This window comes from Sturnus vulgaris, chromosome 1 (genome assembly GCF_052056855.1).
Source record: "Sturnus vulgaris isolate bStuVul1 chromosome 1, bStuVul1.hap1, whole genome shotgun sequence".
Taxonomy (NCBI): Eukaryota; Metazoa; Chordata; class Aves; order Passeriformes; family Sturnidae; genus Sturnus; species Sturnus vulgaris.
The window spans coordinates 39353438-39376044 of NC_142243.1; the positions used below are offsets into that span (position 1 = coordinate 39353438).

Genomic DNA, 22607 nt, shown 5'->3' on the forward strand with positions numbered 1-22607 from the left:
AATATGAATCTGCTATACCTAGGATATTCAGGTCTCTGTGCCTTTCATAAATGTAACTTAGGGCAAAGATGTACAACCAAAGGAACTACTTCAATACAAGTTACTGTAATGAGGAGCTCTAAAGCCAATCCAAACCTAAAAATCTCAGATCCAAATGTTCCAGACTTTGTGGATGAACAGAATGAGACTTCTGTGGCTTAGTCTCATGACACTAGTCCAAGACATGTGTGGCCCCACTGGTTTAGAAAAACAGTAATTTTTTAATTTTCTGCAAGAAAGAATAGCTTTCTTACTGAATCTCAAGTTATTCAGGCAAATTCATGGCAGTGAAATCATGTAAGATGTGCCTGGTTCTGTTACCCAATTTTTAAATTTACTTGCCCAAAGCAATCTCTTTTTAAATTTAATTTTGCATGTAGTCTTGGAGATGCATTTTGGGGCTAAAAGCACATTTCAATATGCTTAGGTTAAAGAAGTCAAAATGTTTTGGAAACTATTTTAATTGGGTGTCAATGCTTCCCAAACTGATGGATGTTACTGTACTATGAGCATGTGGAAAGGATTTTGATTTTTGCTTCTTCACAGAGATGGTGAGAGGCACTGGAACAATGCTAATCGCAACAGACTCTTCATGGCCATAAGCAGAACCTCAGCTATTGCATAAACAGCTTCAGTGGAGTAGCTGGGATCATGCTGATGTACTCTGGCTGAGAACATGGCTAAAGAAACATTAAAAAATGGAAATTCAAAAGCTAACTGTTAAACAGCAGCAACAACAATCTAAATTTCTTGTTTTCTTTTCAGAAGCAAACACGGCAAAACCCAACGATATTCCTTATGCATATGAAGAGCAGCAGCATGGCCAGATACAGCTTATCATCAGTACGGGATGTTCTTATTAGCTTCTAATCTGTCTTTATTTGATTTGACAGCACAGTTCAGGAAGTCTGTATAATGGAGGAGCTGGAGAGCTATTTCTGATTCCCACTTTCCCACCGTGCCGTTTACCTTGCAGCCTTCGCAAGTGATGCAGCGATAATGGTATCCGGTGGCTTTGTCCCCACATACTACACATAGCTCATCCTTGTCTAAGTAACTGGGTATATACCCTGCAAAGACAAAGAGGATGTGGCATGTAAACTCCATATAAAATTATATGATATATCTGAAATAAAAAAATAGTATTAAAATCCACCGCAGATCTTGTCTATGAGTGCTATACTTCTGAACTCACTGAATTTCCTGAATAAAAGTTTGTACTATGTTACAGACTTAATTAAACACAATCTATAAGATTTTCTGTTCTTCAGACTGATTCAGTGTCTACTGGTCAAGAGGGAAAAGTTGGAACATGATTTCTCTTTCCTGAGTGAAATGCTATGTCAGAAAATATTAATTACTTCAAAAGATTATATGTGAAAATAGTAGTGAAGGCATACAGTATATTTCTGTTCTATATATCAGAAAAAAACCTCAATACACTTGTACAGTGCAGATGAGACCCCAGTTTCAGTGCGACTGGGGGACTTGGTAATAAGAAATATTTACTGACAGATGGTTTGTTTCAAAGCAGAGAGGTACTAGCAACATATAGCCCAAGCTGTATTGATCATGTATGACCTGGACACGTTCCACAGGAATATGTAACATAGCCTGAATTTAAAGCAAATACATGGACATTCAAATGTGTGTGTGTGTGTGTGTGTGTGTGTGCGCGTGCATATATGTGTTAGAATGAAATTTTCGCTTCTGAAGTGGTTTACCAGATCCAGCCAGTGAAAATATTCCTGCTGTGAAAAAAATTGGCAATGCTTGGTTCTTTTCCCACAATGACATTTGTTTTGAAAACACAAACATATTTTTAATTTGAGCAAAAAACCAAAACAATTCTGATGGCAAGTAAAAAGTAATTGTAACCACAGGCAACTTTTAAACAGGGTAAAACACAAGCCTTTCAAAATCAATGTTTTCATGACTCATAACTAATGGAGTTAGAGTTTGTAACTTTACCTTCTGAAAAATCTCACTGTGAAGATGTACATAGAGATCTCAGATTCCCTTTGAGGGGAGAGAGGAAAGTGCACCTATATGTATAACTGTGTAAGATCAGTGGAGTGCAGTAAACATTTCACAGAATCCCATGACGGCTGAGGTTGGAAGTCACTTCTGGAGGTCAAGTGCTCCAACACCCCTATTCAACACAGGGCCACCTAGAGCCAGCTGTCCAAGCCCATGCACAGACAGCTTTTGAGTATCTCCAGGGATGGAGACTCCACAACCTTTCAGGGCAATCTGTGCAAGTGCTCTGCTCCATCACCTTCATAATGAAAAGAAAATACTGTTTTATTACTCTCAGAAAGAATTCCCTGTACTTCTATTTGTGCTCATTGCCTCTTGTTCTGTCACCGGGAACTGAGAGGAGTCTGGCCCTGTTTTCTACAATATGGGGGATCAGGTATTCACACAGATTGATATGTCCCCTTGAGCCTTCTCTGCTCCAAGCTGAAGAGTCCCAGCTTTCTCAGTTACTCCTCATTGAAGAGATTCTCCAGTTCATCATCTCTGTTGCCCTTTGCTGGGCTTGCTCCAGAATGTCTATGTCTTTCTTCTGTTGGAGAGCCCAGAACTGAACCCAATACTGCAGATATGTTTTACTAGAGCTGAACAGAAGAGAAGGATCACTTCCCTCAAGGTGCTGGTGATGATTCCTAAAGCAGACCAGATGCCATTTACCTCCCTTGCTTCAAGGATACTCTGCTGGCCTATATTGCAACTAGCTGCCCACCAGGAACTCCCAAATACTTAAAAGCAGTTTCCTGCCAGCTGGGCCCACACTTCTGTGTTTATTATTCCTCCCCTCATGCAGAATCTGGCCTTTCCCTTTGATGAACTTCAAGAGATTCCTCTCATCCCATTTTTCTAGCCTGCCCAGGTTGCTCTGAATGGCAGCACACCCATCTGGTGTTCCAGCCACTCCTCCCAGTTTTGCATCAACTGCCAGGTGTCTGAATGGAATTTCTGAGTGCAATGAAGGAGAGCCCTTTGGATGCAGCTGCCTGTAACACTATCTCTTACCACTGGCTTGCTGAATCCAACTGCAGCACCACACATAAGCTTGCTGTCTTTATGCAGCCCTCACAGCAGTATGGGTTGGTACAGCTTGGGAAACTGGGATACCAGTCACTTGGAGGGCAACCGGCAGCAAGACTCGGGGCAGCAGAAGGCTGTTGCAGGATGCTGCAAGAGCGGTGGCCATCATCTTCCTGCAACTAACATGCCAGAGGGTCAGACAGTTTAAATTCAAGTGACTTCCTAAGGCTATGCTTCCAGAAGTTCTCCAGAATGGAAAGCCCAAATTAGACAAAACACCTAAAGTTAACTGAGCTTAAAATGATTAAACTTTATGCTGGAGGCTGATGAATAAATCAGGAGAAAATAAAGAAGGCCAAAAGTATTTGTATGGCCTAGTTTGATTATAACTATGAGAACCTGAAACTATAGAGGAACACATATCTCCATCTCTAAAAGAAGGAAGCAGTAGTACTCAAAAGCCATTCCTGTATATAGGCATCTCAGGTCTGCCAATAAGCCTATTGCCATCTGAAAGGGGAGTGGAGGTATGAACTAAGATCTTAACGTTGTGTCAAGCCAGTCTACAAGTCAGCAAAAGACCAGATTTATATTCAGGCTACATTTCTCCATGATGAACAAGTTATGCTTGGATAGACTGGTGGCCATGTGACATTGAGGGATGAGAGACAGCAGGATTTCAACTCTAATTACATCACAGACTCCTAATAGACACTGTGCCAGTGGGGGATTAGCAGGAGGCTATTATCTCCATCCTGCCCCCACTCTGCTCACACCTGCCTCTGCACATGTAACACATACACAACATTGAGCTGACAGAGTAGGCAGAAGATGCAGCAAAGAGATGCTGAATTTTCCCCTAAATTTATAATGAAAATCAATGGCTTCTTGTTATTGCTGGTTACCGCTATTCATGAAATACAGTCTTTGCACAGCATAAACTACATCCTCAAAAATTCAGTATCTCTGGTCAGCTTCCTAAAGAATTGCTTCTGAATTAGATGCTTTGATATTTCAATAATTATACAAGCTGGTTAGTGCTGCTCATGTAATGGCAACTTGTTCTCCTGGAGGAGTAGGATACCACTTGTCTAAACCACTTCCTTAAATATATACGGTAGGTCACACATGTGACCACTGCTGTCCATCTCCTTCCCAGAGTTTTGTGACTTTATCCAATATAAAAAACAGTTTCCAATTTGGCAGAACACAATTTCCTGGGGGCACTCCTAGTCAGAAATTAAAAACGGCATCCTTACATGCAACCACATTGCCAGTTTTCTTGCATCAGAAGCATTAAGTGCCACCTACTTAAGCTACCTAAATATTATGTTCAGTACTTCTGCATTCTGTCACAAAGGAAGCACACACCTGGAACTCTTCTAGTGATTCAACAGGAAACATGAACAGAAGAATCTTATTCCAAGAAATCACTGGCAACAAAGTGTTTCTATTACAGTTTTCTGTATTTTTAACACTTCTTCCAACAGCTAATGGGGTCAGAAACAGCTAGAGTGGGAAGACTGGACTTTCAGTAGTGTTTTTAAAATATATAATTCAGACAGTAATCACTGCAAAAGGAGTAAGTGGATTTACATTCAGTTCTTACAACCACCAATGTCCATTCTAAGTAATTTCTAGCAGTTGCAAATATCCTGTATGGCCTCTTTATAAACTCAATACAATTGCATTTGAAAGACGTGCAGATAAACAGACTCAGTACATTCTTTCTGTTTCTGAGTTAGAAACAGCATTACCAGAAGAAATACAACACTTTTTCTAAACATGGTACCAGCATGGAAGAAATGAATAGTGCAGTGCAGATTCTTGGGCAAGCCATGGATGGTAGCAGAGTTGTCTGTTAGATGTTTTGAGGAAGAGCAACAGACTTGTCTCACTCTTTGCACCACTATTAGTATCTTGTCTCTCATATCAACAAATACTTTTGCTTCATGTATGTGTAGTAACACTGAAGCAAAGATAAAAATGCCTATATGGAAAAGCAGACACTGGCTGGAAAGAGTAACACTGGTTTTGTCTTACTAACGAAGAATGTCCGAAAAATCTCATGGGAACATCAGGTAGGTTCCCATTTCAGGTGGTCCTGATTTATCTTTTATTTCTTTTGGTTGAAACCTTTTTAATTAAATAGCTAAGAGGAACTGTTCAAGAGCAACACCAACCTCACTGAATTGTATAAAAACAACCAATATTCTTCCTTGTTGTTTGAAGTCTCTGCTGCATTCAGCATCCTCATGGACTATCATTTGTTGTATCCTGTATAATCCTCCAAGTCAATTATCAGTGAAGTATGACTCGACATTGTTTATCACAATGCCTACCTTGGATCTCTGTTTTGAGTGGAGAACAATAGTGAATGACCTTGATCTGCCATGTCTGGTGTTTCCCCAGTAGCCTGAAGTAACACCTATGGTCCCCCAGACTCCCACCTGCTAGTCTGCCTAATCTTTACTGTCTTGGTAAGTCTAAGCACACAGCAGGACCAGTTGCCCCTCTCTAGACAAATAATGTCATATAATCCACTATAGAAAATCTTGAGAGCAATTTAAAACAAAACAGTAGCTTTGTAGAGGCATGGCAGGAAACAATTCCCTTCAACAGGAAAATGAACAATGATTCTGCCCTAAGCAGCCATAAGGACAGAAGGAGATATGCTAACCTATGCAGTCATCTGAGGTATTCCTCCATTAACACTGTATGCATGCACTCTTGAATTACCATTTGCAGGAATGATGGCTTCAGGCACCATATATGACCCTGAACAGTGTAACAGGCTGGAGAGACACAAATGAGACACTCAGTGGCTATTCCTCCATGCAACAAGGCAAAGAAAAACTATTTCAATTATAATAATTGAAAAATTGTAGTGCTTCTTTTTCCTCTGTACCTGGTACACATTAACAACAGCAAAAAGCATATTTTTAGAAAAGAGCCAATTTCATCTTTGTTAAAGTATCATTGCACATACTTTATATCTCCAGATCTGTACAGATATTATGATACCCGTATAGGGAATTAATCCACACCTTAAAAAAATGGTAGAACCAAACAGTATTTGACTACCAAAGGGATATAAGTAACACCAACGCAAGCAAATTATGCCTGTCTGCCACATGTTCATTATTAGCTTGTTCCTAATCCACCATAGCTTTATAGCTTGCAGGCAGAAAATGTCATTTTTTGCTATTGCAGAAGGACAGTTACATTTCAAGACCATTATTCAGTATTTTAATTTTCACTGTACACTGGCAGAGTCAGGTATTAAATATATTCCCTGAAATCTTTCTTTCCCCCGTCTGGTATGGTTTGCATGACTTGAGACCACTCACTAAAATGAGGAGTTACGACTTAACAGTAAGCTGGTATTCACTTACTAGACACTGCAGTATGAAAATGAAAAAGATGAAATTAATTACTACCTTGAGAATTCTCAACTGCATTAAAACTGAAATGTAAATTTGTACTACTGTTCCACTGCTTTCACAGTCACCTTGAACTCTTTAGAAATTATAAAAAATTACAAGGACCAGCCATGCATCATCCTTGAGATACTTGTGCAGAAAAAGCTTAAATGGAGTGTTTCTTGGTGAAAGCATAGAGCCGACAGAGAAAAAGCATACTCCATTCTTGCTTGTGTTATTATCAACATTGATCTGAAAGGCTGGGCAGACACACTGATCCTTGTTTCCCACTTTCTTTAAATTACTCCCACTGAGAAAAATGGCTTATTTCTCCTTCAAGCTTGGAAGCACCGAGAATGTTGCTGAGGAGATTCACACTTCTCTTGTTAGCTAACTGGCTTGCATGTCCTCAATTCTTAATTTTGTTGACATTCTTTGATTTATGAAATTACTAAAATTTGGGAAAAGATTCTGCAAAGATCGAATCTGAAACATTTTATAGTCACTTTTCTCTCAGTGACTTTTCAGTGCATTAGCTCTGTTCCTTAGGTTGAGTCAGAAACCTTACCAGCAACAATTCTCTGCTTTTGCAGAGAATGTGCTGAGAACATTTTAGCCCAAACTGTGCTGTCACTTAAACTTCTGCAATCAGTACTGTACCTGCAGCCATTGCAAATTACAGGTACAAAATATATCACTTTAAGGGTCAGATAATGAAATTTCCCCACCTCTTAAATTATTTAAATGTTTTTAGAGACAATACATTAGTACTGCAAAAAATTATTTGTTTAGAAATCTACGCCTCCCCGAACAAAGCAAAGTATAACTTACTTCACTTTCTCATCCTTCATCTGATTGCAGAAAGGTTACAGTAAAGGAGATGAAAACACATTATTTCCACTGACTTTTGTTATGAAGACTTTTGTTATGACAGAAACATAACTCCAAATGCATAATGATTTATGCAATGGATTATGCAATTTTTTTAGTGCTATTTCCTTAGATGGGTGTTCAAGAGCAAAATTAATATTTTTTATATTGTTAACATATTGGTGGCTGCTCTGCTGCAAAGGCCAGGACGACAAATTCTCAGTGTTTCTGTCAATTGATTATATCCACACACACTCCCTGCATTGATGAGATGACTTTTTGGCATAAGCTTCATGTTACTTTTCCTTAGCTATTTAGAAAGTATCCTAATGTTCTCACACTGCTGAGAACTCAGTCTGGGCTAATTCAGTTGCATACTCTAGCACTCACACACTACGTATTCTCAGCAGCACATTATTTGCCTGAGAAAATATAAAGAGAAATAATTATGGCAAATACAATTATAAAAATAACAACAGTCATAACAACTTTCAAAGGCTATTCTCCCACCATTCCAGGAGCCCTTCAAAACATGGCATTTACCTCACTGGTATCTCATTGGTATCTGGGAAGTAAAATGAATTGCAGGGATGAGAAGCCGGCTCTGCTACAGCCTAAGCTCAAGAATTCCTCCCTGCAAACCCTTGATTTTGGGAGCAGCCTCTGCTTACTGCTCTCTGCCCCACAGAATCTGAAGCTAAAGCCTAATCTCACAAACATTTGTGGACATCCTTCTTTAACATTGTCCAAGAAATTACCACTCAAAAGAAAGTGAAAGACAACTCTCATCTCAGATTTAACTTTGCAGACATTTCTCCCATGTTGTCCAAATGTCCAAAACACTGTGCAGACACCAACTGTGGGGAGACTGAGGTTTCTGGACTCCTGTACACATTTCCTTTGTGCCTTCCTAACTGCCTTATCTCCTCCTTGTCACTGGGTACTTCTCCTCACAGCACAAATGGTGTGAGGAGATCCGGGGACATTTCTGCCTGTCTGCTCATCCTCTGCACAGGGGCAGGGGGGTACAGACTCCCCCTGAGCATCACCCATCCAGCAGGCACTGCTGCAAGCTCACCATGGCTGGAAGCACTGTATGAACGGAAAAATATTCCAGTTTAAGCTCTCTGGGACAAAACTGAGAATAGCACTTCGTTCTCACGAAGATGAGCCCTGTTCTGCTTATCAGATTTCACACATTACGCAGAAAACAAAGTGTATCTGGCTGCCTGTTTCCTAGGGCAGGATCAGGTCCAAAAGGGCTTCCTTAATAAAACAGTAAGCTCTTGCACAAATGTTGTGCTGTCACCTTTTAACAGCGTACACCAGAGCACAAAAGGTAATGGAGCAACAAGTAAATGCGAAACTAAACCCACATCTCTACCTCTTGATTTTCTTTCTTTAAAAGTTCTTTTCTGTAAAACTTAATTATTTCATCAGAATTTCTGACATCAGGAAATAATAGTTTTTAATGCACTTAATAACTGAAGTAGCTTTCTGATATTTAGAATAGCTGGCTATGCTTTATAAATGCCTTTTTTTTTTTCTCCTTAGTGACACATTGCTGGGGTCTTTGGTTGTTGTTTTTCAAGTTATTTTCTGAATTCTTTTGAAGTGACATAAAAACAGAGAAGTAATTAAATATCCGATCACAAATTATAAGCTTTTCAACATATAAAACGTTGATTTTTTTTTTTCTTCCCAGAGGGAAAACAAGACTTTAACCATTTAGTAACTAGCAAAAGTTCTGATAGGGAACGAGTCCATGTGCTACTGTAAAGTACAATCTAATTTGAATAGCATATTATTGAGATTATGACAAATTTCAGGGGACTAACAAAAATACCAACTGCAACAATCAAGACTCCTCATGAACACCTGTTTAGGGACTTAATTTTCCTTTAATGGGCTATTACCAAGGCTTCTCTAACAAACTCACTCGCTCCCCCAATCAATTCTGGATCAATACAGACACACATGCCCTGTGAAAAGCCTTCTGTTCTTAGGACAGGATTAAAAGATTCGTTAGTTTTACGATAGCTTGCTTAAAAGATGGAAATTAAAAAAAAAAAAAGAGAAGATGCACATGTTCCATGCAGTTTAGCTCTCTTCTGCCTAACAAACTCAACATTTGCAAAGGTTTGACAGAAGGGAGGCCACTTTTTATTGATTATCACAGTAATAAGGCTCTAAAGAATCCCAAAACACGTTGCTCAGTCTCTGTGAATGATCAATTAAAAGCCTGCTTGAAAGCCGGCTTCCTCAGAATTTCACGCCATTTCTTAGTGAAATTGAGGTGGTAGAAAATAAGAGCATACAAGCAGTTTTTAAAAACAACTCTGTATTCTTTCAAACAAACAAGTTCAAAAACTTTACACAGGGCAGATGTCGAGTGTCTGAGTACTGAAATAACTTAAAGCTCTGATCTAGGTGCACTAAGTATTATTTATAACCTTTAAGATTATGAAAAATGTATTGATTCAGGGATTTTGCAACAGCAAGTCTTTATTTTTTCTAAGTTAATCTTGAGATAAACATTTTCTTTAACCAAAAATAAGACATGGGAAAAGTCTACAAAAGCTATGAATTAATTAATTAAAACACAGATAAATAGCCTTAAAAAGCATTTACAATGTTGCACAACACAGAAACATGCATTATCCACAACTACATTTAGCCTTCAATTTGATCATGTTGTTACAGCTTCCAAAAAGGATTTAAAAAATAATTTTATTACGAAATATGATGCTGTTCAATGTATAAAATTAAGACGTTTTTCTATTAATCATAGAGATTTATGGCATCAAGGGTTAATGAATATTTTCTGCCCAAGGGAAAATATTTCAGTTTTCCATGTAGTTAATAAAAATAAACAGTCTACTTTTCACTACAAAGATATTTCAAAAGTGAAAAATGGTGTTTTCTTTATTTCTCTAGTTACATCAGATTCATCTGGATTTTGGAAAACTGCATACAGAAAATCTGGTCTGATCAGAACAGGACAGGACAGTATTTTACTTTTCTTCTTTAATAATGTGATTTTAAAGAAACACAGAGAATGTATACTTTGTATGCGTCAGTTGGGCTACCAAGTTCAAAACAAACAACACTGAAAACATTTCCAAGGGTTTGCTAGTATTTTGGGCTCTTTTAAAATCTCCTTTGCTTACTTGAAAGCAAAAGAAGAAATTCTAAAAACAAGCAATGATTTAACCCCTAGGGAGCAGACATTGTACTTATCTCACAAACATATTGATTAGATCAACCTTTTGGATTCAAAGTCATCTTTCTTGCATAGATATAGTCTTGAATTTTCAGTCTTTTTTGCTCTGCATAATCAGAAACTCGTGGTTTTCACTTAGAAGACAGTAACTCAAACACAATCATTTTCCTATACATATTTACAGTCCTATTTTCAAAATCTTTTGCCTGAGTTGCTGAGCAAACAGAGTTCACATTTACTGAAAACACGGACTGACACAGTTTGTATGTAACCAGAAACATAGCTTTAAGATGCAGAATATATAATGACGACATTTCAGGAGAGAAACTTTCTTATCGAGCTCACTGATGAATAGCAAAGGAACTTAATAGCCCAGGAAAGCAGAAAAAAAAAGCAATATACTTGCAAATGTCTCTTATAAATTAAGAAAAAGTGCTTGGAAATCCTCATCGCTCACCAAAAACCTTACAATCACCTAGCAACCTATGTTACTGCTGCTTTCAATTTTGAACAGGCAGCCTTCACATTCAAAGATGCATCTGAGCCAACTGATGCAACTGTAAGTTTAAAGCAAAACAAAAACAAAAACAGATATTATTTTTTTTGTTATTTAAATAAAATGCCCCTACCTTTCTTCTGAGAGTACGATGGCGACTGCACTTGAGAAAAAGTAGGTTTTTCTTCTGTGAAAAATTCAGGTTGGTTGTACTGATTCAGGGCCATGTCCATGTCAGAGTACTCGCTTTTAAACACGTTTCCAGGGTAACTACAGGTATAAGGCTGATTCACCGCCCAGGCCTGTTCCATATATATGTTGTTACTGTGCAGGACCTGAGCATCACAACTGCTGTAACCCTGATTATCTTCGATATATGTGCAATAATCAGTGGACTGCATGTAGCAATTGCTACCAGCAGCTGGGTGCACTTCATATATTTCTTGCATACAGTAGTTCATTTTGTTAGCCTATCTGAGCTTCTACTTTACGTACACACACACATGCATACACACGCAGGCATGCATACACATGGATCGGGAGAGGAGCAATGAATATACACCAACAAAGTCGACTGCAAAACAGCCCGTTTTACTTCAGAGCAGCACCTGATGTGCTAAAATCCTATTTATATTGGGACGGCTTGTGAACTCCCCTGCCAGTCAAACATATTGGGAAGCAGATTTATGACAGTCAAAGGTCTTAATCTGTGACTGTAAGTTAATTCCAAGGGAAGATGGCAGTCAGGTAGCAATGACCACCAGACAAAGAAGCGACATCCTGACAACCCTCCTGTTCCCCCGTTTGTCTGGAATAATCATTTTATAAACCATTTCCAGCCTTTTCCAATATGATTAGAAAACGATTACTAAGGCGAGGACACAGTTATGTCACTGTAGTTGTCAACTTAAGTGTGAAGAATTATAAAGACTGCTTAAGAACTCCCAGAGGGGATACGCTGAAAATCCTAAAATCAATAATCCTGTTTTTCAGCATTAAACCATAGAAAATCCAATAGTGATGTGCTGATGACCCAAACAGTAGTCTACTTTTACAAAATTTAGCAACTTAATCTGTCACCAGCTTTATTGATTTTGTTTTACAGAATTACATGCATGAATCTCCCCAGCCTTCCACACATACACAATCCTCCCTACTGCCTGGTAATGAATTTACAGGAAAGCGGCTTTTCTAAACTTCAGTGATTTCAAGAAGTAATTTCTATTCAGTTCAACAGGTGGGAAACTTCAAAATAATATAATCAGCAAAAAGAACACTGCTTAAGTATTATCAATAAGCTAATTGCTTTGCTATTCTGCTTTGTTATCTTTTCTGTTTCAGTAATGAAGTACTTTTAGAAGAGCTTTTATTCTGAAAACAGAGCGAGGAAAGGAAGGAACATTTTTTGCTCATTTTGGCTCACCTATGAACTATGACAATACCACCACAACAAAAATTTTAATTGCTTAATGCACCCCAAACTATAGTATGGTTAATATACCTTCTTTAATCAGCCTTTTTTTTATCTAAAAAAAAAAATTTTACTTTTAACTTGTATTAGCTGTTACTTGTTTTTTTACTAGGAAAAATGTGTTTTTTCTTTACAGCACAGCTACAATACAGTAAAACTTGTGAAGTCAGTAACAAACTGGTATCCCTTTCTAATATCTGTTCTTATTATTAGGGAGCTGAGTTTTTACTGATTTGATAATGATAGCTTTCTTATTTCACTATTTTAAACTAAAATATTGTGAACATTATCGTGTAACTTGGCGCTTTTTCTTCCGGGATCTTAAGCATACATCTAACAATCTTGATGAACGTACTATCAAATAGTCCTCAAAAGTTCAGTGCAATAGGTAAGAACTGGGCATGACATATCCATATTTTTCCCTATCTGATATTGCTAAATATATCAGACTAATAAAAACAGCCAACAGAGAAACATTTTCCCTTCCAACATACAACCATAATTAACCCATCTAACCATAACTTACCCATCTAAATAAGCAGCATTTCCAGTTAATGTCTAATTAACTACCAAATTCAGGACAAGTCTTTCCAATGATCAGAGAAGTTAAAATTCATACATGGAGTTCTTCTTCCCCCTTAAACCATAAAAGAAGCATCTTTGACATGCATTTCTCATTAACTTGCTCATAAAATAATACTGTATTTGGTAAGTCAGACTGTATTCTGTAGACCTCAGTGCTACTGAATTCAATGAAGTTGTCTCCAAAATGAACGTGTTCTCCTAAAACTCTAATAATTTAAATATTTTATTTCATTAAGACCACAAACAGTTACTGAAATCCAACAAGTAAAACCCTAATGAACCCTCATTAATTTATCACTGTCTAACTCAACAAATACCACTGTAAAATAGTGTGAAAAAGCACACAATAGAAGTGAATTCTCATTTTAGTTCAGGTCCATCATCTAGATTTTACAAATAGTGAGTTTGTCTGTGATAAAAATCATGTTCTCACGAAGGATCTGATTTTTCAATAATGGATGTTCACCACTTCCTAAAATACGCCTGTTTCATTCAAGTAATTCTGCAAAAGTTGTTTATACCGAAACCCACAAACCAGTCCCAGTGAGGTGATGGGTTGGTAATACTCCAGTGTATGTAACACACACAGCTTGCCGAGTTTACTTCTCCACACTCCCAATAAAACATTCCCCAGTACCTGGGCTGTTCATTTACCACAAAAAGATCCCCTGTACCACCAACAGGAATTTATGTAGAGCTCCCATAGAGGTGAGGCTGTTTTTTTACAGGTTAGCAGAGCACAATACCTAGATACTTTTACACCACCCGGAAAAGCTTCAGGGATCTGGGCTTTAAATTCTTAGTGAGAATTTCTCCCGTGTGGATTTGCTTTGCCAGCGAAGTCAAAATTCCCACAAATCTTTTATTCTCTTGTTTGTTCCCCCTCTGACTGGATTTAGGTTTGCTATTGAAAAATTAAACAGAATTGAAACCTTGTATAGACAGCTGTTCCAGCCAGGATGGCACATGAGGAAATAGGTATTTCAACATGACACAGGCTATGACTTACTTTCTGTTCCAAAATAAATCTCTCAAACATTTCTAATTTTCTATTGCTCTATCAATAATGCTTAGAGAAGTGTCACATGTACTATTTTTGTCACGAGTTCCTTTAATACTGCAAGGGAATTAAATTACATGAAACTGTGAAGGATGAGGGAAAAAATAAAAAATGAATGTAAGACTTTTCCAACAACAACAAAAAAGATGAACACTTCCAGTGATTGTGGGTTCCTTACCTGCGATATGCTAATATTAAAAAGATTCATAGCTCTGCAGATTGTTGTTCCCTTGGAAACAAATCAGTTCAAAGAACACTGCAAAGATTTTAAAAACTGAAATATTCCTAAAATATTTTCATTTTAATCTTTTAGAGTCCAATCCTGTAGGTTCATTTCATGCACGCCTTTGAATTAAATTGTCTGATACAAGACAGTCAGACAGTGTCTTTATCAAAAGTCTGAAAGTGGAGTAGAATAATATTAACAGGTTTTCTTTGTTTTGTATTCTGATTTGAATATTTGTGTCTTTATGTCAAGTCATGTTGAGATTTTGCTGCCTCCAGCAATGTAATATCACACTTGGAATTTTATTAGTTCACACGTGTCTGATTATATGAACACATAGAAGTTAATCACCATAAGAATAAACTCTTCAAACAACAAGCCACGGATAAAACAGAAATTTTGATACTGTAACAGCAGAGGATCCAAACCTCAAATCTCTCACAGTCTAAGGTGTTAGTCCATTGTTCTAAAAAAGGCAGGAATCACTTGTTGAACATGTGCCTGGAATACCCCAAAAGGTTTTTATATACTCACCCTGGTGTGAATCAGAAGTCTAGCATAGTCAGTGATATTAACTGGGTAGGCAGAAATCAGGCTGAGAATGCCTGAAAGGGGGAGTCTGCAGAAGAGACCACCTTACCTACACTATTCGGCTCTTCATTAAATCCTGTTTTACAAAGTATGACTGAGACTTTTAATTACAAACAATGAAATATCCCCATTGAGATGCATTTACTTCTCCTTATGACTTAGCTCAGTTACAAAACCCACCAAAATGAACCCATAGAAATGTTAAGGAAAGACAAAAATCCTGTGGATGACCCTCTGGATGCTACAGCCCAACCAACAGAGGTCCCTGACACAGAAAAAAGAATTATCCCACAGTGCAATTTAATCTGTTGTGGCATATTACCTGCAAGAGTCCTATTCTCCTGACTTTTTCCAAACTGTGCACCCCTGGTCTAGAGTCCTGGGTATCACAATGCTGCAGATAGGGCCCCTGGACGCCGTTCTAAAAGATTCGGCAGTGTCGGTATGTGGGAGGTATTGCAGAGCATTCAAATCAGTCAGGGCACAGTGCCACTTCTGAAGGACCAAATGGAAGGATCTTATGTTGGTTGCTGTTCAGACTTCATGCATAAAGATGAATAAAAATCCAGGTTTTAGTAAAAGAATTTTGCACATTTAAACATGTAGTTGCAAAGATTAAACATACCGTTGTGAACGCCTCAGTTTTGTATGCCTATATTATCAGTTCCTAGTTTTGTAAAACAAAATTTTATGCGTTAAAAATAACTGTTATATTTCCTATTTATAGATTTTATTGTTGCCTAAATTATCTCAGCCACCTCTGATGGTTTTGGGGAAAAAAAAAATTAGATCACAGCTTTTTTGAGCAAACACAAATCTTCACTTTCATAACATGGGCTACGTCCCAGACAGATCTCATATCATAACGAAAATATACTGAAAACTGCCACAGCTTTTGAGCAAAACTACTAATGTAGCTTTTACAACACACATAAGTTGTCAAATACAACTATCTCAGTGCCCACACAAGGAGTTACCATCTTTTGCACCGCCTTAATTCATTCACTATGATCAAAGATTCAGAATGGTCCCTCAGAAGTATGACTATGCAAACTTACTGTTAGAGATTAAGCTAAGAAAACCTCAAACATCAGAATCCAAAATAATGACAAGCATTTCCAAGAATAGAAAATTAACTCTTCATGGTATTTATCTTGAAAACTCTGCTTGTAACTAAATCATAAGGTAGGTAGGACTATGGAATTCTAGTGCTGAAAAGTCACAACATTTGACAATTTTTGGAGTACGTCTCAGTGGAAGATAAGACATTTAAAAAATCATCATTTTGTCTACGCCACATTTATAATAGGAGTTGAAGGGAAAAAAGCTAAATCTTTCTGACATAAAATTATTTCCTTGGGTTTGCAGCAGATGCAGGAAGATACAAACTAGCTGCCCTGTGGTACAAACCAGAGGAAAATCTTAGCTCTTTTCTCCAAGTGTACCAAGTCAGTTATTTCTCTAAAATTGTTCCTCTCACAAAACCCACTGTACCTCAGTTATGACATGACACTAAATTTGTCTGTGACTCATAAAATGCCAGTGTGATGTGCCTCTTATTGAAATACTCCAGACTCATTAGTCTCCTTGAATAACAAAGAATGTCATAGTTTATATTTAAATGATCAGATTCACTACAATTCCTGCTATCCCTCAAAATATTTTCGACACCTTGAATAAATTTGGTAAAAACAGAATGGAGCTTGCTCTTTTCTGATCAGGACTCCTCCAGGGTTTGTGCTTGCTTTTTCTTGCACTATTCACAACATGGATAGGTAGCACACAGAGTCTTATCAGAAACCACTTGCTCCTTGAGACGTTGGCCAACAAACGGGCAAACAAAATTCTTGAATAGTTTTGACAACTTTCAAGATGGTGCCTGAGCAAATATTTCTAAGAGTAATTATAGACCTGTGACCCAGACAACCGAGTTTGTTAAGCCTCCCCATATATCATAATTGGAAGACCCTGTTAGCAGACATCAGTTAATTACAGAGCTTATCTCTTGAGAAAGTAATGGCCAATACTTAAAACATGTGCCTTTTTTGAGTCATTCCCTGCCTCAACTTCACATGAAACCATCAAGGTAAGAAGTTTCATTTGTTCAAAAATAAAACCAAGCAGAAAACAGGCTAATTTAGCTTGACATAACATAATTAACAGGCTCTTGGATGGGACTGTCTGGGTTTGGTAGCCTCCTGACAGCCCTTGGTAAGACGTTAAAGCGATCAACACCTGACATCTGTTAGCAAAGAGGCATTCTGAGGTAAAGCACAACTAAATCTAAAGAAATCAGGTACTTAGACCAGTTTAACTTTTTCATGAGGTGATATCCTGCCTGACACTGTAATCTTTCTTCCTGGGGTGACGCAAGACTTAAGTAAAAGAAAACAACTTGTAATCCCCCCTCCCAATATACAGTAATTATTTTTTAGGTGAAGAGCAACGAAGAACTATGTATTCAACTTTAAAGAGGAATAAGAATAACCTATGCATTACATTTGTGCTAATACCTTAGCAACTGTGATTGCTAAAAGGAATTCCTTCAATGCTATGCTGATGTGAATAAAATAACCTACCTCAGAGAAAATGGTTTATTCTCCTGAGTAGTGTGGCAGACAATATTCCTAACAAGAAGTCCCACTTGAGCTCTGTACATGCACTTACTGAGGCTTTGGGTATGGTTAATAACAAGAAAGAAGGCAAACAACACAGTCACAGGTGAGAGCTGAACACCCTGAAAGTAGAAAAGAATGCTTTCTTTTTTCTTTTCATTTTTTAATGTATCAAAGATATGTTTTATTAAAAAAGGCCAGGTTCGGAAAATATTTTTGATCAGCTTATAAAGATCACAAAGAGAGAGACAAATACTTTTTAAAAGCTCTAAAATAAGAGAGATTATTTTGTATCGTGTCACACAGAAAACCTCAGTAAGTACTCATTATATTTTCATAAGAGCTCTTCACAAAGCTATTAAATTTAATAGAAGAGAAAACTATAAACCACAATTACCACTGATGAAAAAAAAATTTTAAAAAGGTTGGTAGCAAGAAAACATCCCCACATAATAATGCTTTTACCAATGGCCAAAACCCTGGCAGTAAACACAGACATAACCTGGTTTTGCTTTGTTTTTTTTTCTAAATACAGCATTTTCTGTGCTCTGCACGACAGTGTCCGTTACCTTTACACTTTTTTTCTTCTTTTTCGTATTCCTGGGTACTTGACATGATTTGAAAGTTTGCTTTTGTATGGCCTGGCTGTAAAATTGTATTAGTCCAAGTTGAAGCATGTAGGCATTGCGGAAGCTGCTGTCCATTCCTCTGGATATCATCATTTTTGAAGTGTCTTTTCCTACAGAAACGATTTTCTGTTATGCCCACTACATTCCATTTCTGATTTCTGTCAGGAAGGTGAATCAGTCTGTCCCACAACAGGAGGCCACGTCCTGGATGTTTGGCAAATACTGCAGGGCTACAAACTGTTGGCTTTGCCAAAATCTTGCTCAGGTGTGGAGTTTTGGAAAGCAAGTGGTTTCCCAGCTCTCCCGATGCTGTGGTATTCCCATGCATCTCCACTGGACTGCACTGATATGATGCAGAACCTTTCAGCCATGCCCATTCAGCCACCATAGTTCCCCTTCGGTAAAAGTGAATATAAAATTTTCCTGTCTGAGAATCCTGAAAAAGCAGGCAGATCTCTGTGGACAGGCTAACACTAGATGTAACTTTCACAACATCACAACTACAACGTGGGCCCCAGGGCAAGTTACCACCAATTTATTGCCTTGCTCATATGATCATTTGAGGTCTTGTAGGTCGAGGCTGGTCGTGAACAATTTTCAGATACTTAAAACACAAAACATCAAGGATTCAGCCTTGTTTGACTTTGCTCTTATCGTAGGCTGACCTGAGGGACACTCTGTTACCTAAGTGTGACATTCTTATGTGGGCATGCTTAGCAGTTCCGCTTTTGCTACCTACTGCCTTTCTCCGCCTGTGGTCACAGTGAAGTATCAGAGATGCTAATTTTATCACAGGAGCACGGACACTTGGCTCCAGTGTAGATAATGAAAAATACCAAAGCTGCATGATTTTATCAGATTGGTCACTTCTTATTCTTTGGTATAGAAGAAACTGAGATACAAATTTGTAAAACTACATATAGCCCAATTTGTATTTCTAGGCAGCAAAACTAAATTTGGTAGAAATGACCCATCAAAGATCATAGTCTGTATTTGAAGAAATTACCTTATTTTGTATTATATGTAACAAAACTGAAATACAAAATAGCTGTTTAACTTGCATAAAGAAAATAGCAAAGTCCAGACATTTGATGACTGATACCCACAGTGGTTTTAATCATAGAAAGATTCTGCTGTTCTAATAAACCTAAGAGTTAATTTTACATACGCTTCACTCAGTAAAGTAAAATATTAGTAAGTAAGCGCATATCAAGTCATTAATTTCCAGAAAAAAATGATTCAAAGTAAATTGGGATTTCAGTTACCAGATCTATCATAACATTGCTGTTTCTGAATCCTTTTTCTTAGGACTCCTCTTAAGTGGAATATTGTTAGTACAGGCCAAATTCAGAAAACTTAATCATGGTTAGTTTTAAATATTGTTATCCTATCTTAATTCCTGAATGTACATACAGCTTTCCTCAATATGTTATTTAATTTTAGATGTAAATACCTTTCTTCTGCTAGGAATACAGGCTCACCTGACATTTGCAGCTACAAGTCCATCAATAACACAAATTTGAGAAAGTACCTGGCATCACGGACTTCAATGCAAAGGGCAGGTAAGTTACCTACAGAATTCGCCCTTACCTACTTCTAGTTTTATAGATCTGCTCTTACTTCAGACTTGATTTTCTAAGTAAAATTAAAAACTAATTCTAAATGCACGTAATACGGCAAGAGAATATCACTTGTAGGAGGATAATCAGTTTAAAACAGAATAGTGAAAGTAACCCAGAAATACTAGGCAATTTAAATAATAAAAGAACAGAATATAAAACTTTTTTCATAATTTGAACACTTTGATATTCTCCTGACTTCATAAATTTAAACTCCAAAGGAGAGATAGGATTTCTCTGATAAGACCCTCTGGGAGCTGAGAACCTCCTTCTAAGATCTGAACTTAGACACTTCGTTTTCTGTGGCACAAAGAGGAGTGTGTTCTACAACCCACCCTTCCTCTAGACTTTGCACAGCCTTGAACAACACACCTGGTTCAGTAGAAGGCTACTCTCCCTTGAGTTCCTTCTCACCCTAATTATCTCCCTGCTTGGATGATATTGCATCTTCACAAAATGTGAGTCAGGCATGTGCAGTATATACATCAAATATGCAAGCATTTCTATAATACACTCATGAATAGATCCATGCTTTGTCAGCTCCTTGAGCAGGCCATTGATGCAACACAATTCTTGACCTTGTTTAGAAAACTCAGTTATATCCTCAGTTACTCAGGTCTTGCTATTAGTCTCCAAGATCAGTGATTCATAATCCAGGCTGCTCAATCTCATTAGGCAAAATTTTCTATATCTTTTTCCCAAATTTATCTTCGATATTAAAGGCCATTTTTCCTTGTGAGGATTTGTGTTACCTTTGATTTTGATTAAAATCCATACATTCATGACTATGGTAAAAAATTCTGTTCCCCAAGGATTCAGAAAGGGTGTCACACAAGGCTTACAGATTTTTACCTTTAACAAGGAACTCCAAAACCCTTTGCAACTTAAAAAATAAAATGAAAACTTATATTCCAATCTCTTTGTTTGCAAAGCATCTGTGAGACTTTGAAATATGATTATAGACACATTTAAACTATAAGGAGAAATTGATTCTATTACAGTTTCCATCATTTGAAATTTACCCAGGCAGAGTTTACCAAGGCTAGCCAAACATCAAGAAGCTATGTCCTCTCTTTTCCTTTTAGTTCCCGCTGAAATTTGTCTCACTATTTTGTTTGCCATGTTAGCTACAGTTCATTTAATTTTACAAGTTTCCACTTTATTTCACAAATTCTTCTCAGCCACCAGGGACATTTCACATTCAAGTTTTGCTAGTCAAAGATTAAGTTGCAAGGAACTACCACTGAGGGCTCTTATATTTTCTCTCCTTTTCTTGTACTTCGTATACTGTGGCGCAGTGGATGTTTATGTCTTAAATTACCATTCATCTTATTATAATGTTAAATTAGTTTCCTGAGAGGACTACATTATTTATTCTACTCCATTGGTTCTAATGTATACTGCCTGAATTTCTCAAAGGCTTTTGTTTTGTTTTGTATTTTGTTGTTGTTGTTGTTTTTGTTGTTTTGGGGGTTTTTTTAACAAAAAACACAGTTGAAATCTCCTGCATGTGCTCTTGGTCTTGTCAATCCAAAATATTTGATAAAGGATGATAGTGTAATTTTGTCTCCACTCCTTATTTGTAAGAGAAGCATCTCTCTCTCCCTCTAGCTACTGTTAAAATGGCTATAATCAAGGCAGGAAGCAGTACTGGGATGAAGTATGACTAAAACCACAGTCCCTGTTTCAGACTTAAGAGGGACTAACAAGCAGGGCCAGAGTTCTTCTCATCAAGGAATTGTCAAGCAATTTCAAAATGCACATTGTACCAGTAAATGCCATCTCACCAGCCAACAGGTCAGTCAAAAGGCTTCCTCAAATTCCCAGCAGAAAGTTTTTTTAAATGAAAGTTCGTTTTTATAGAAGGAGAAAAGTTTTAGCAAATTAACTGCCCATTAAGCTTAACTAAAAGGATAGGCAAGGAGAATCCCTCAGAATTCTTTTACTACAGGTCGAAGCAAATACTCCTTAATGGGTAATTGTAAAGGTTGGCCTGTTCTCAGACATGCAATGTTATCTGACTGCCAGTATATAAAGGACTACAAAAAACATGGAACAATTAATTTGTTTCTATCTCAGTTACATGTGGGTTTTTTTGCCCAATTTTCTACTAATATCTGCCAACAGCAGTCAAAGAAGCAATACACAAAAAGCTCTCCCAATTTTAGTACAACTCAACTGAAGACAGGCATTAAGTTGTTTTCCCAGAAAGATGGAAGGTGGTAGCCAGCCAGCCAGGAGGAGAGTGTTTCCTGCTGGAATGAGCTGTATACCAACCCTGAACTTTGATTCTGACAAAAACCTCAGAGTGCACAAAATAGGACCAAAAACCACACTGAAAGAGTGCCCATGCTCACAATAACCTTAGAGGCACTGCATTAAATTCCCCCTGCTGTGCCCTGAGAGCGACACTAATTTTCCTTGCTTAGGATCTGCCCTGTTGCAATCAAGGCTGGATTTGCATTACCATTATTACTATTACTGCTTTATACCACAGTAGCTACAGTTGACAGCTAGATTCATTGGTGATGAAAGCTGCTATGACCACACAGGCAATCAGTCCCTGCTCCTCAGAGACTGACTACATTGCTCACACTTTTTGGGGGAGTGCAAACATTTATTTTTTCACCCTCAGCAACAGACTGTCACTTAGGCAAAAGGTAAATTAACAGTTCTGGGACGTCAGAGGATTGCTATTTTCCCAGTTACA

General features: G+C 37.6%; 1 protein-coding gene across 6 annotated transcripts in view; it reads right to left on the minus strand.

Annotated features, from left to right (window-relative positions):
• THRB (thyroid hormone receptor beta) overlaps nt 1–22607 on the minus strand; it is a 154201-nt gene that overhangs the window by 18083 nt on the left and 113511 nt on the right. For 5 of the 6 annotated variants that reach the window (XM_088164175.1, XM_014887273.2, XM_088164162.1 and 2 more), the window contains one exon: nt 1009–1109. In XM_088164175.1, coding sequence (XP_088020301.1) covers nt 1009–1109 — 101 coding nt within the window. Of the gene's footprint in view, nt 1–1008; nt 1110–11234; nt 11578–22607 lie in introns of those variants that run through there. The other variant, XM_014887274.2, reaches the window with a different exon arrangement.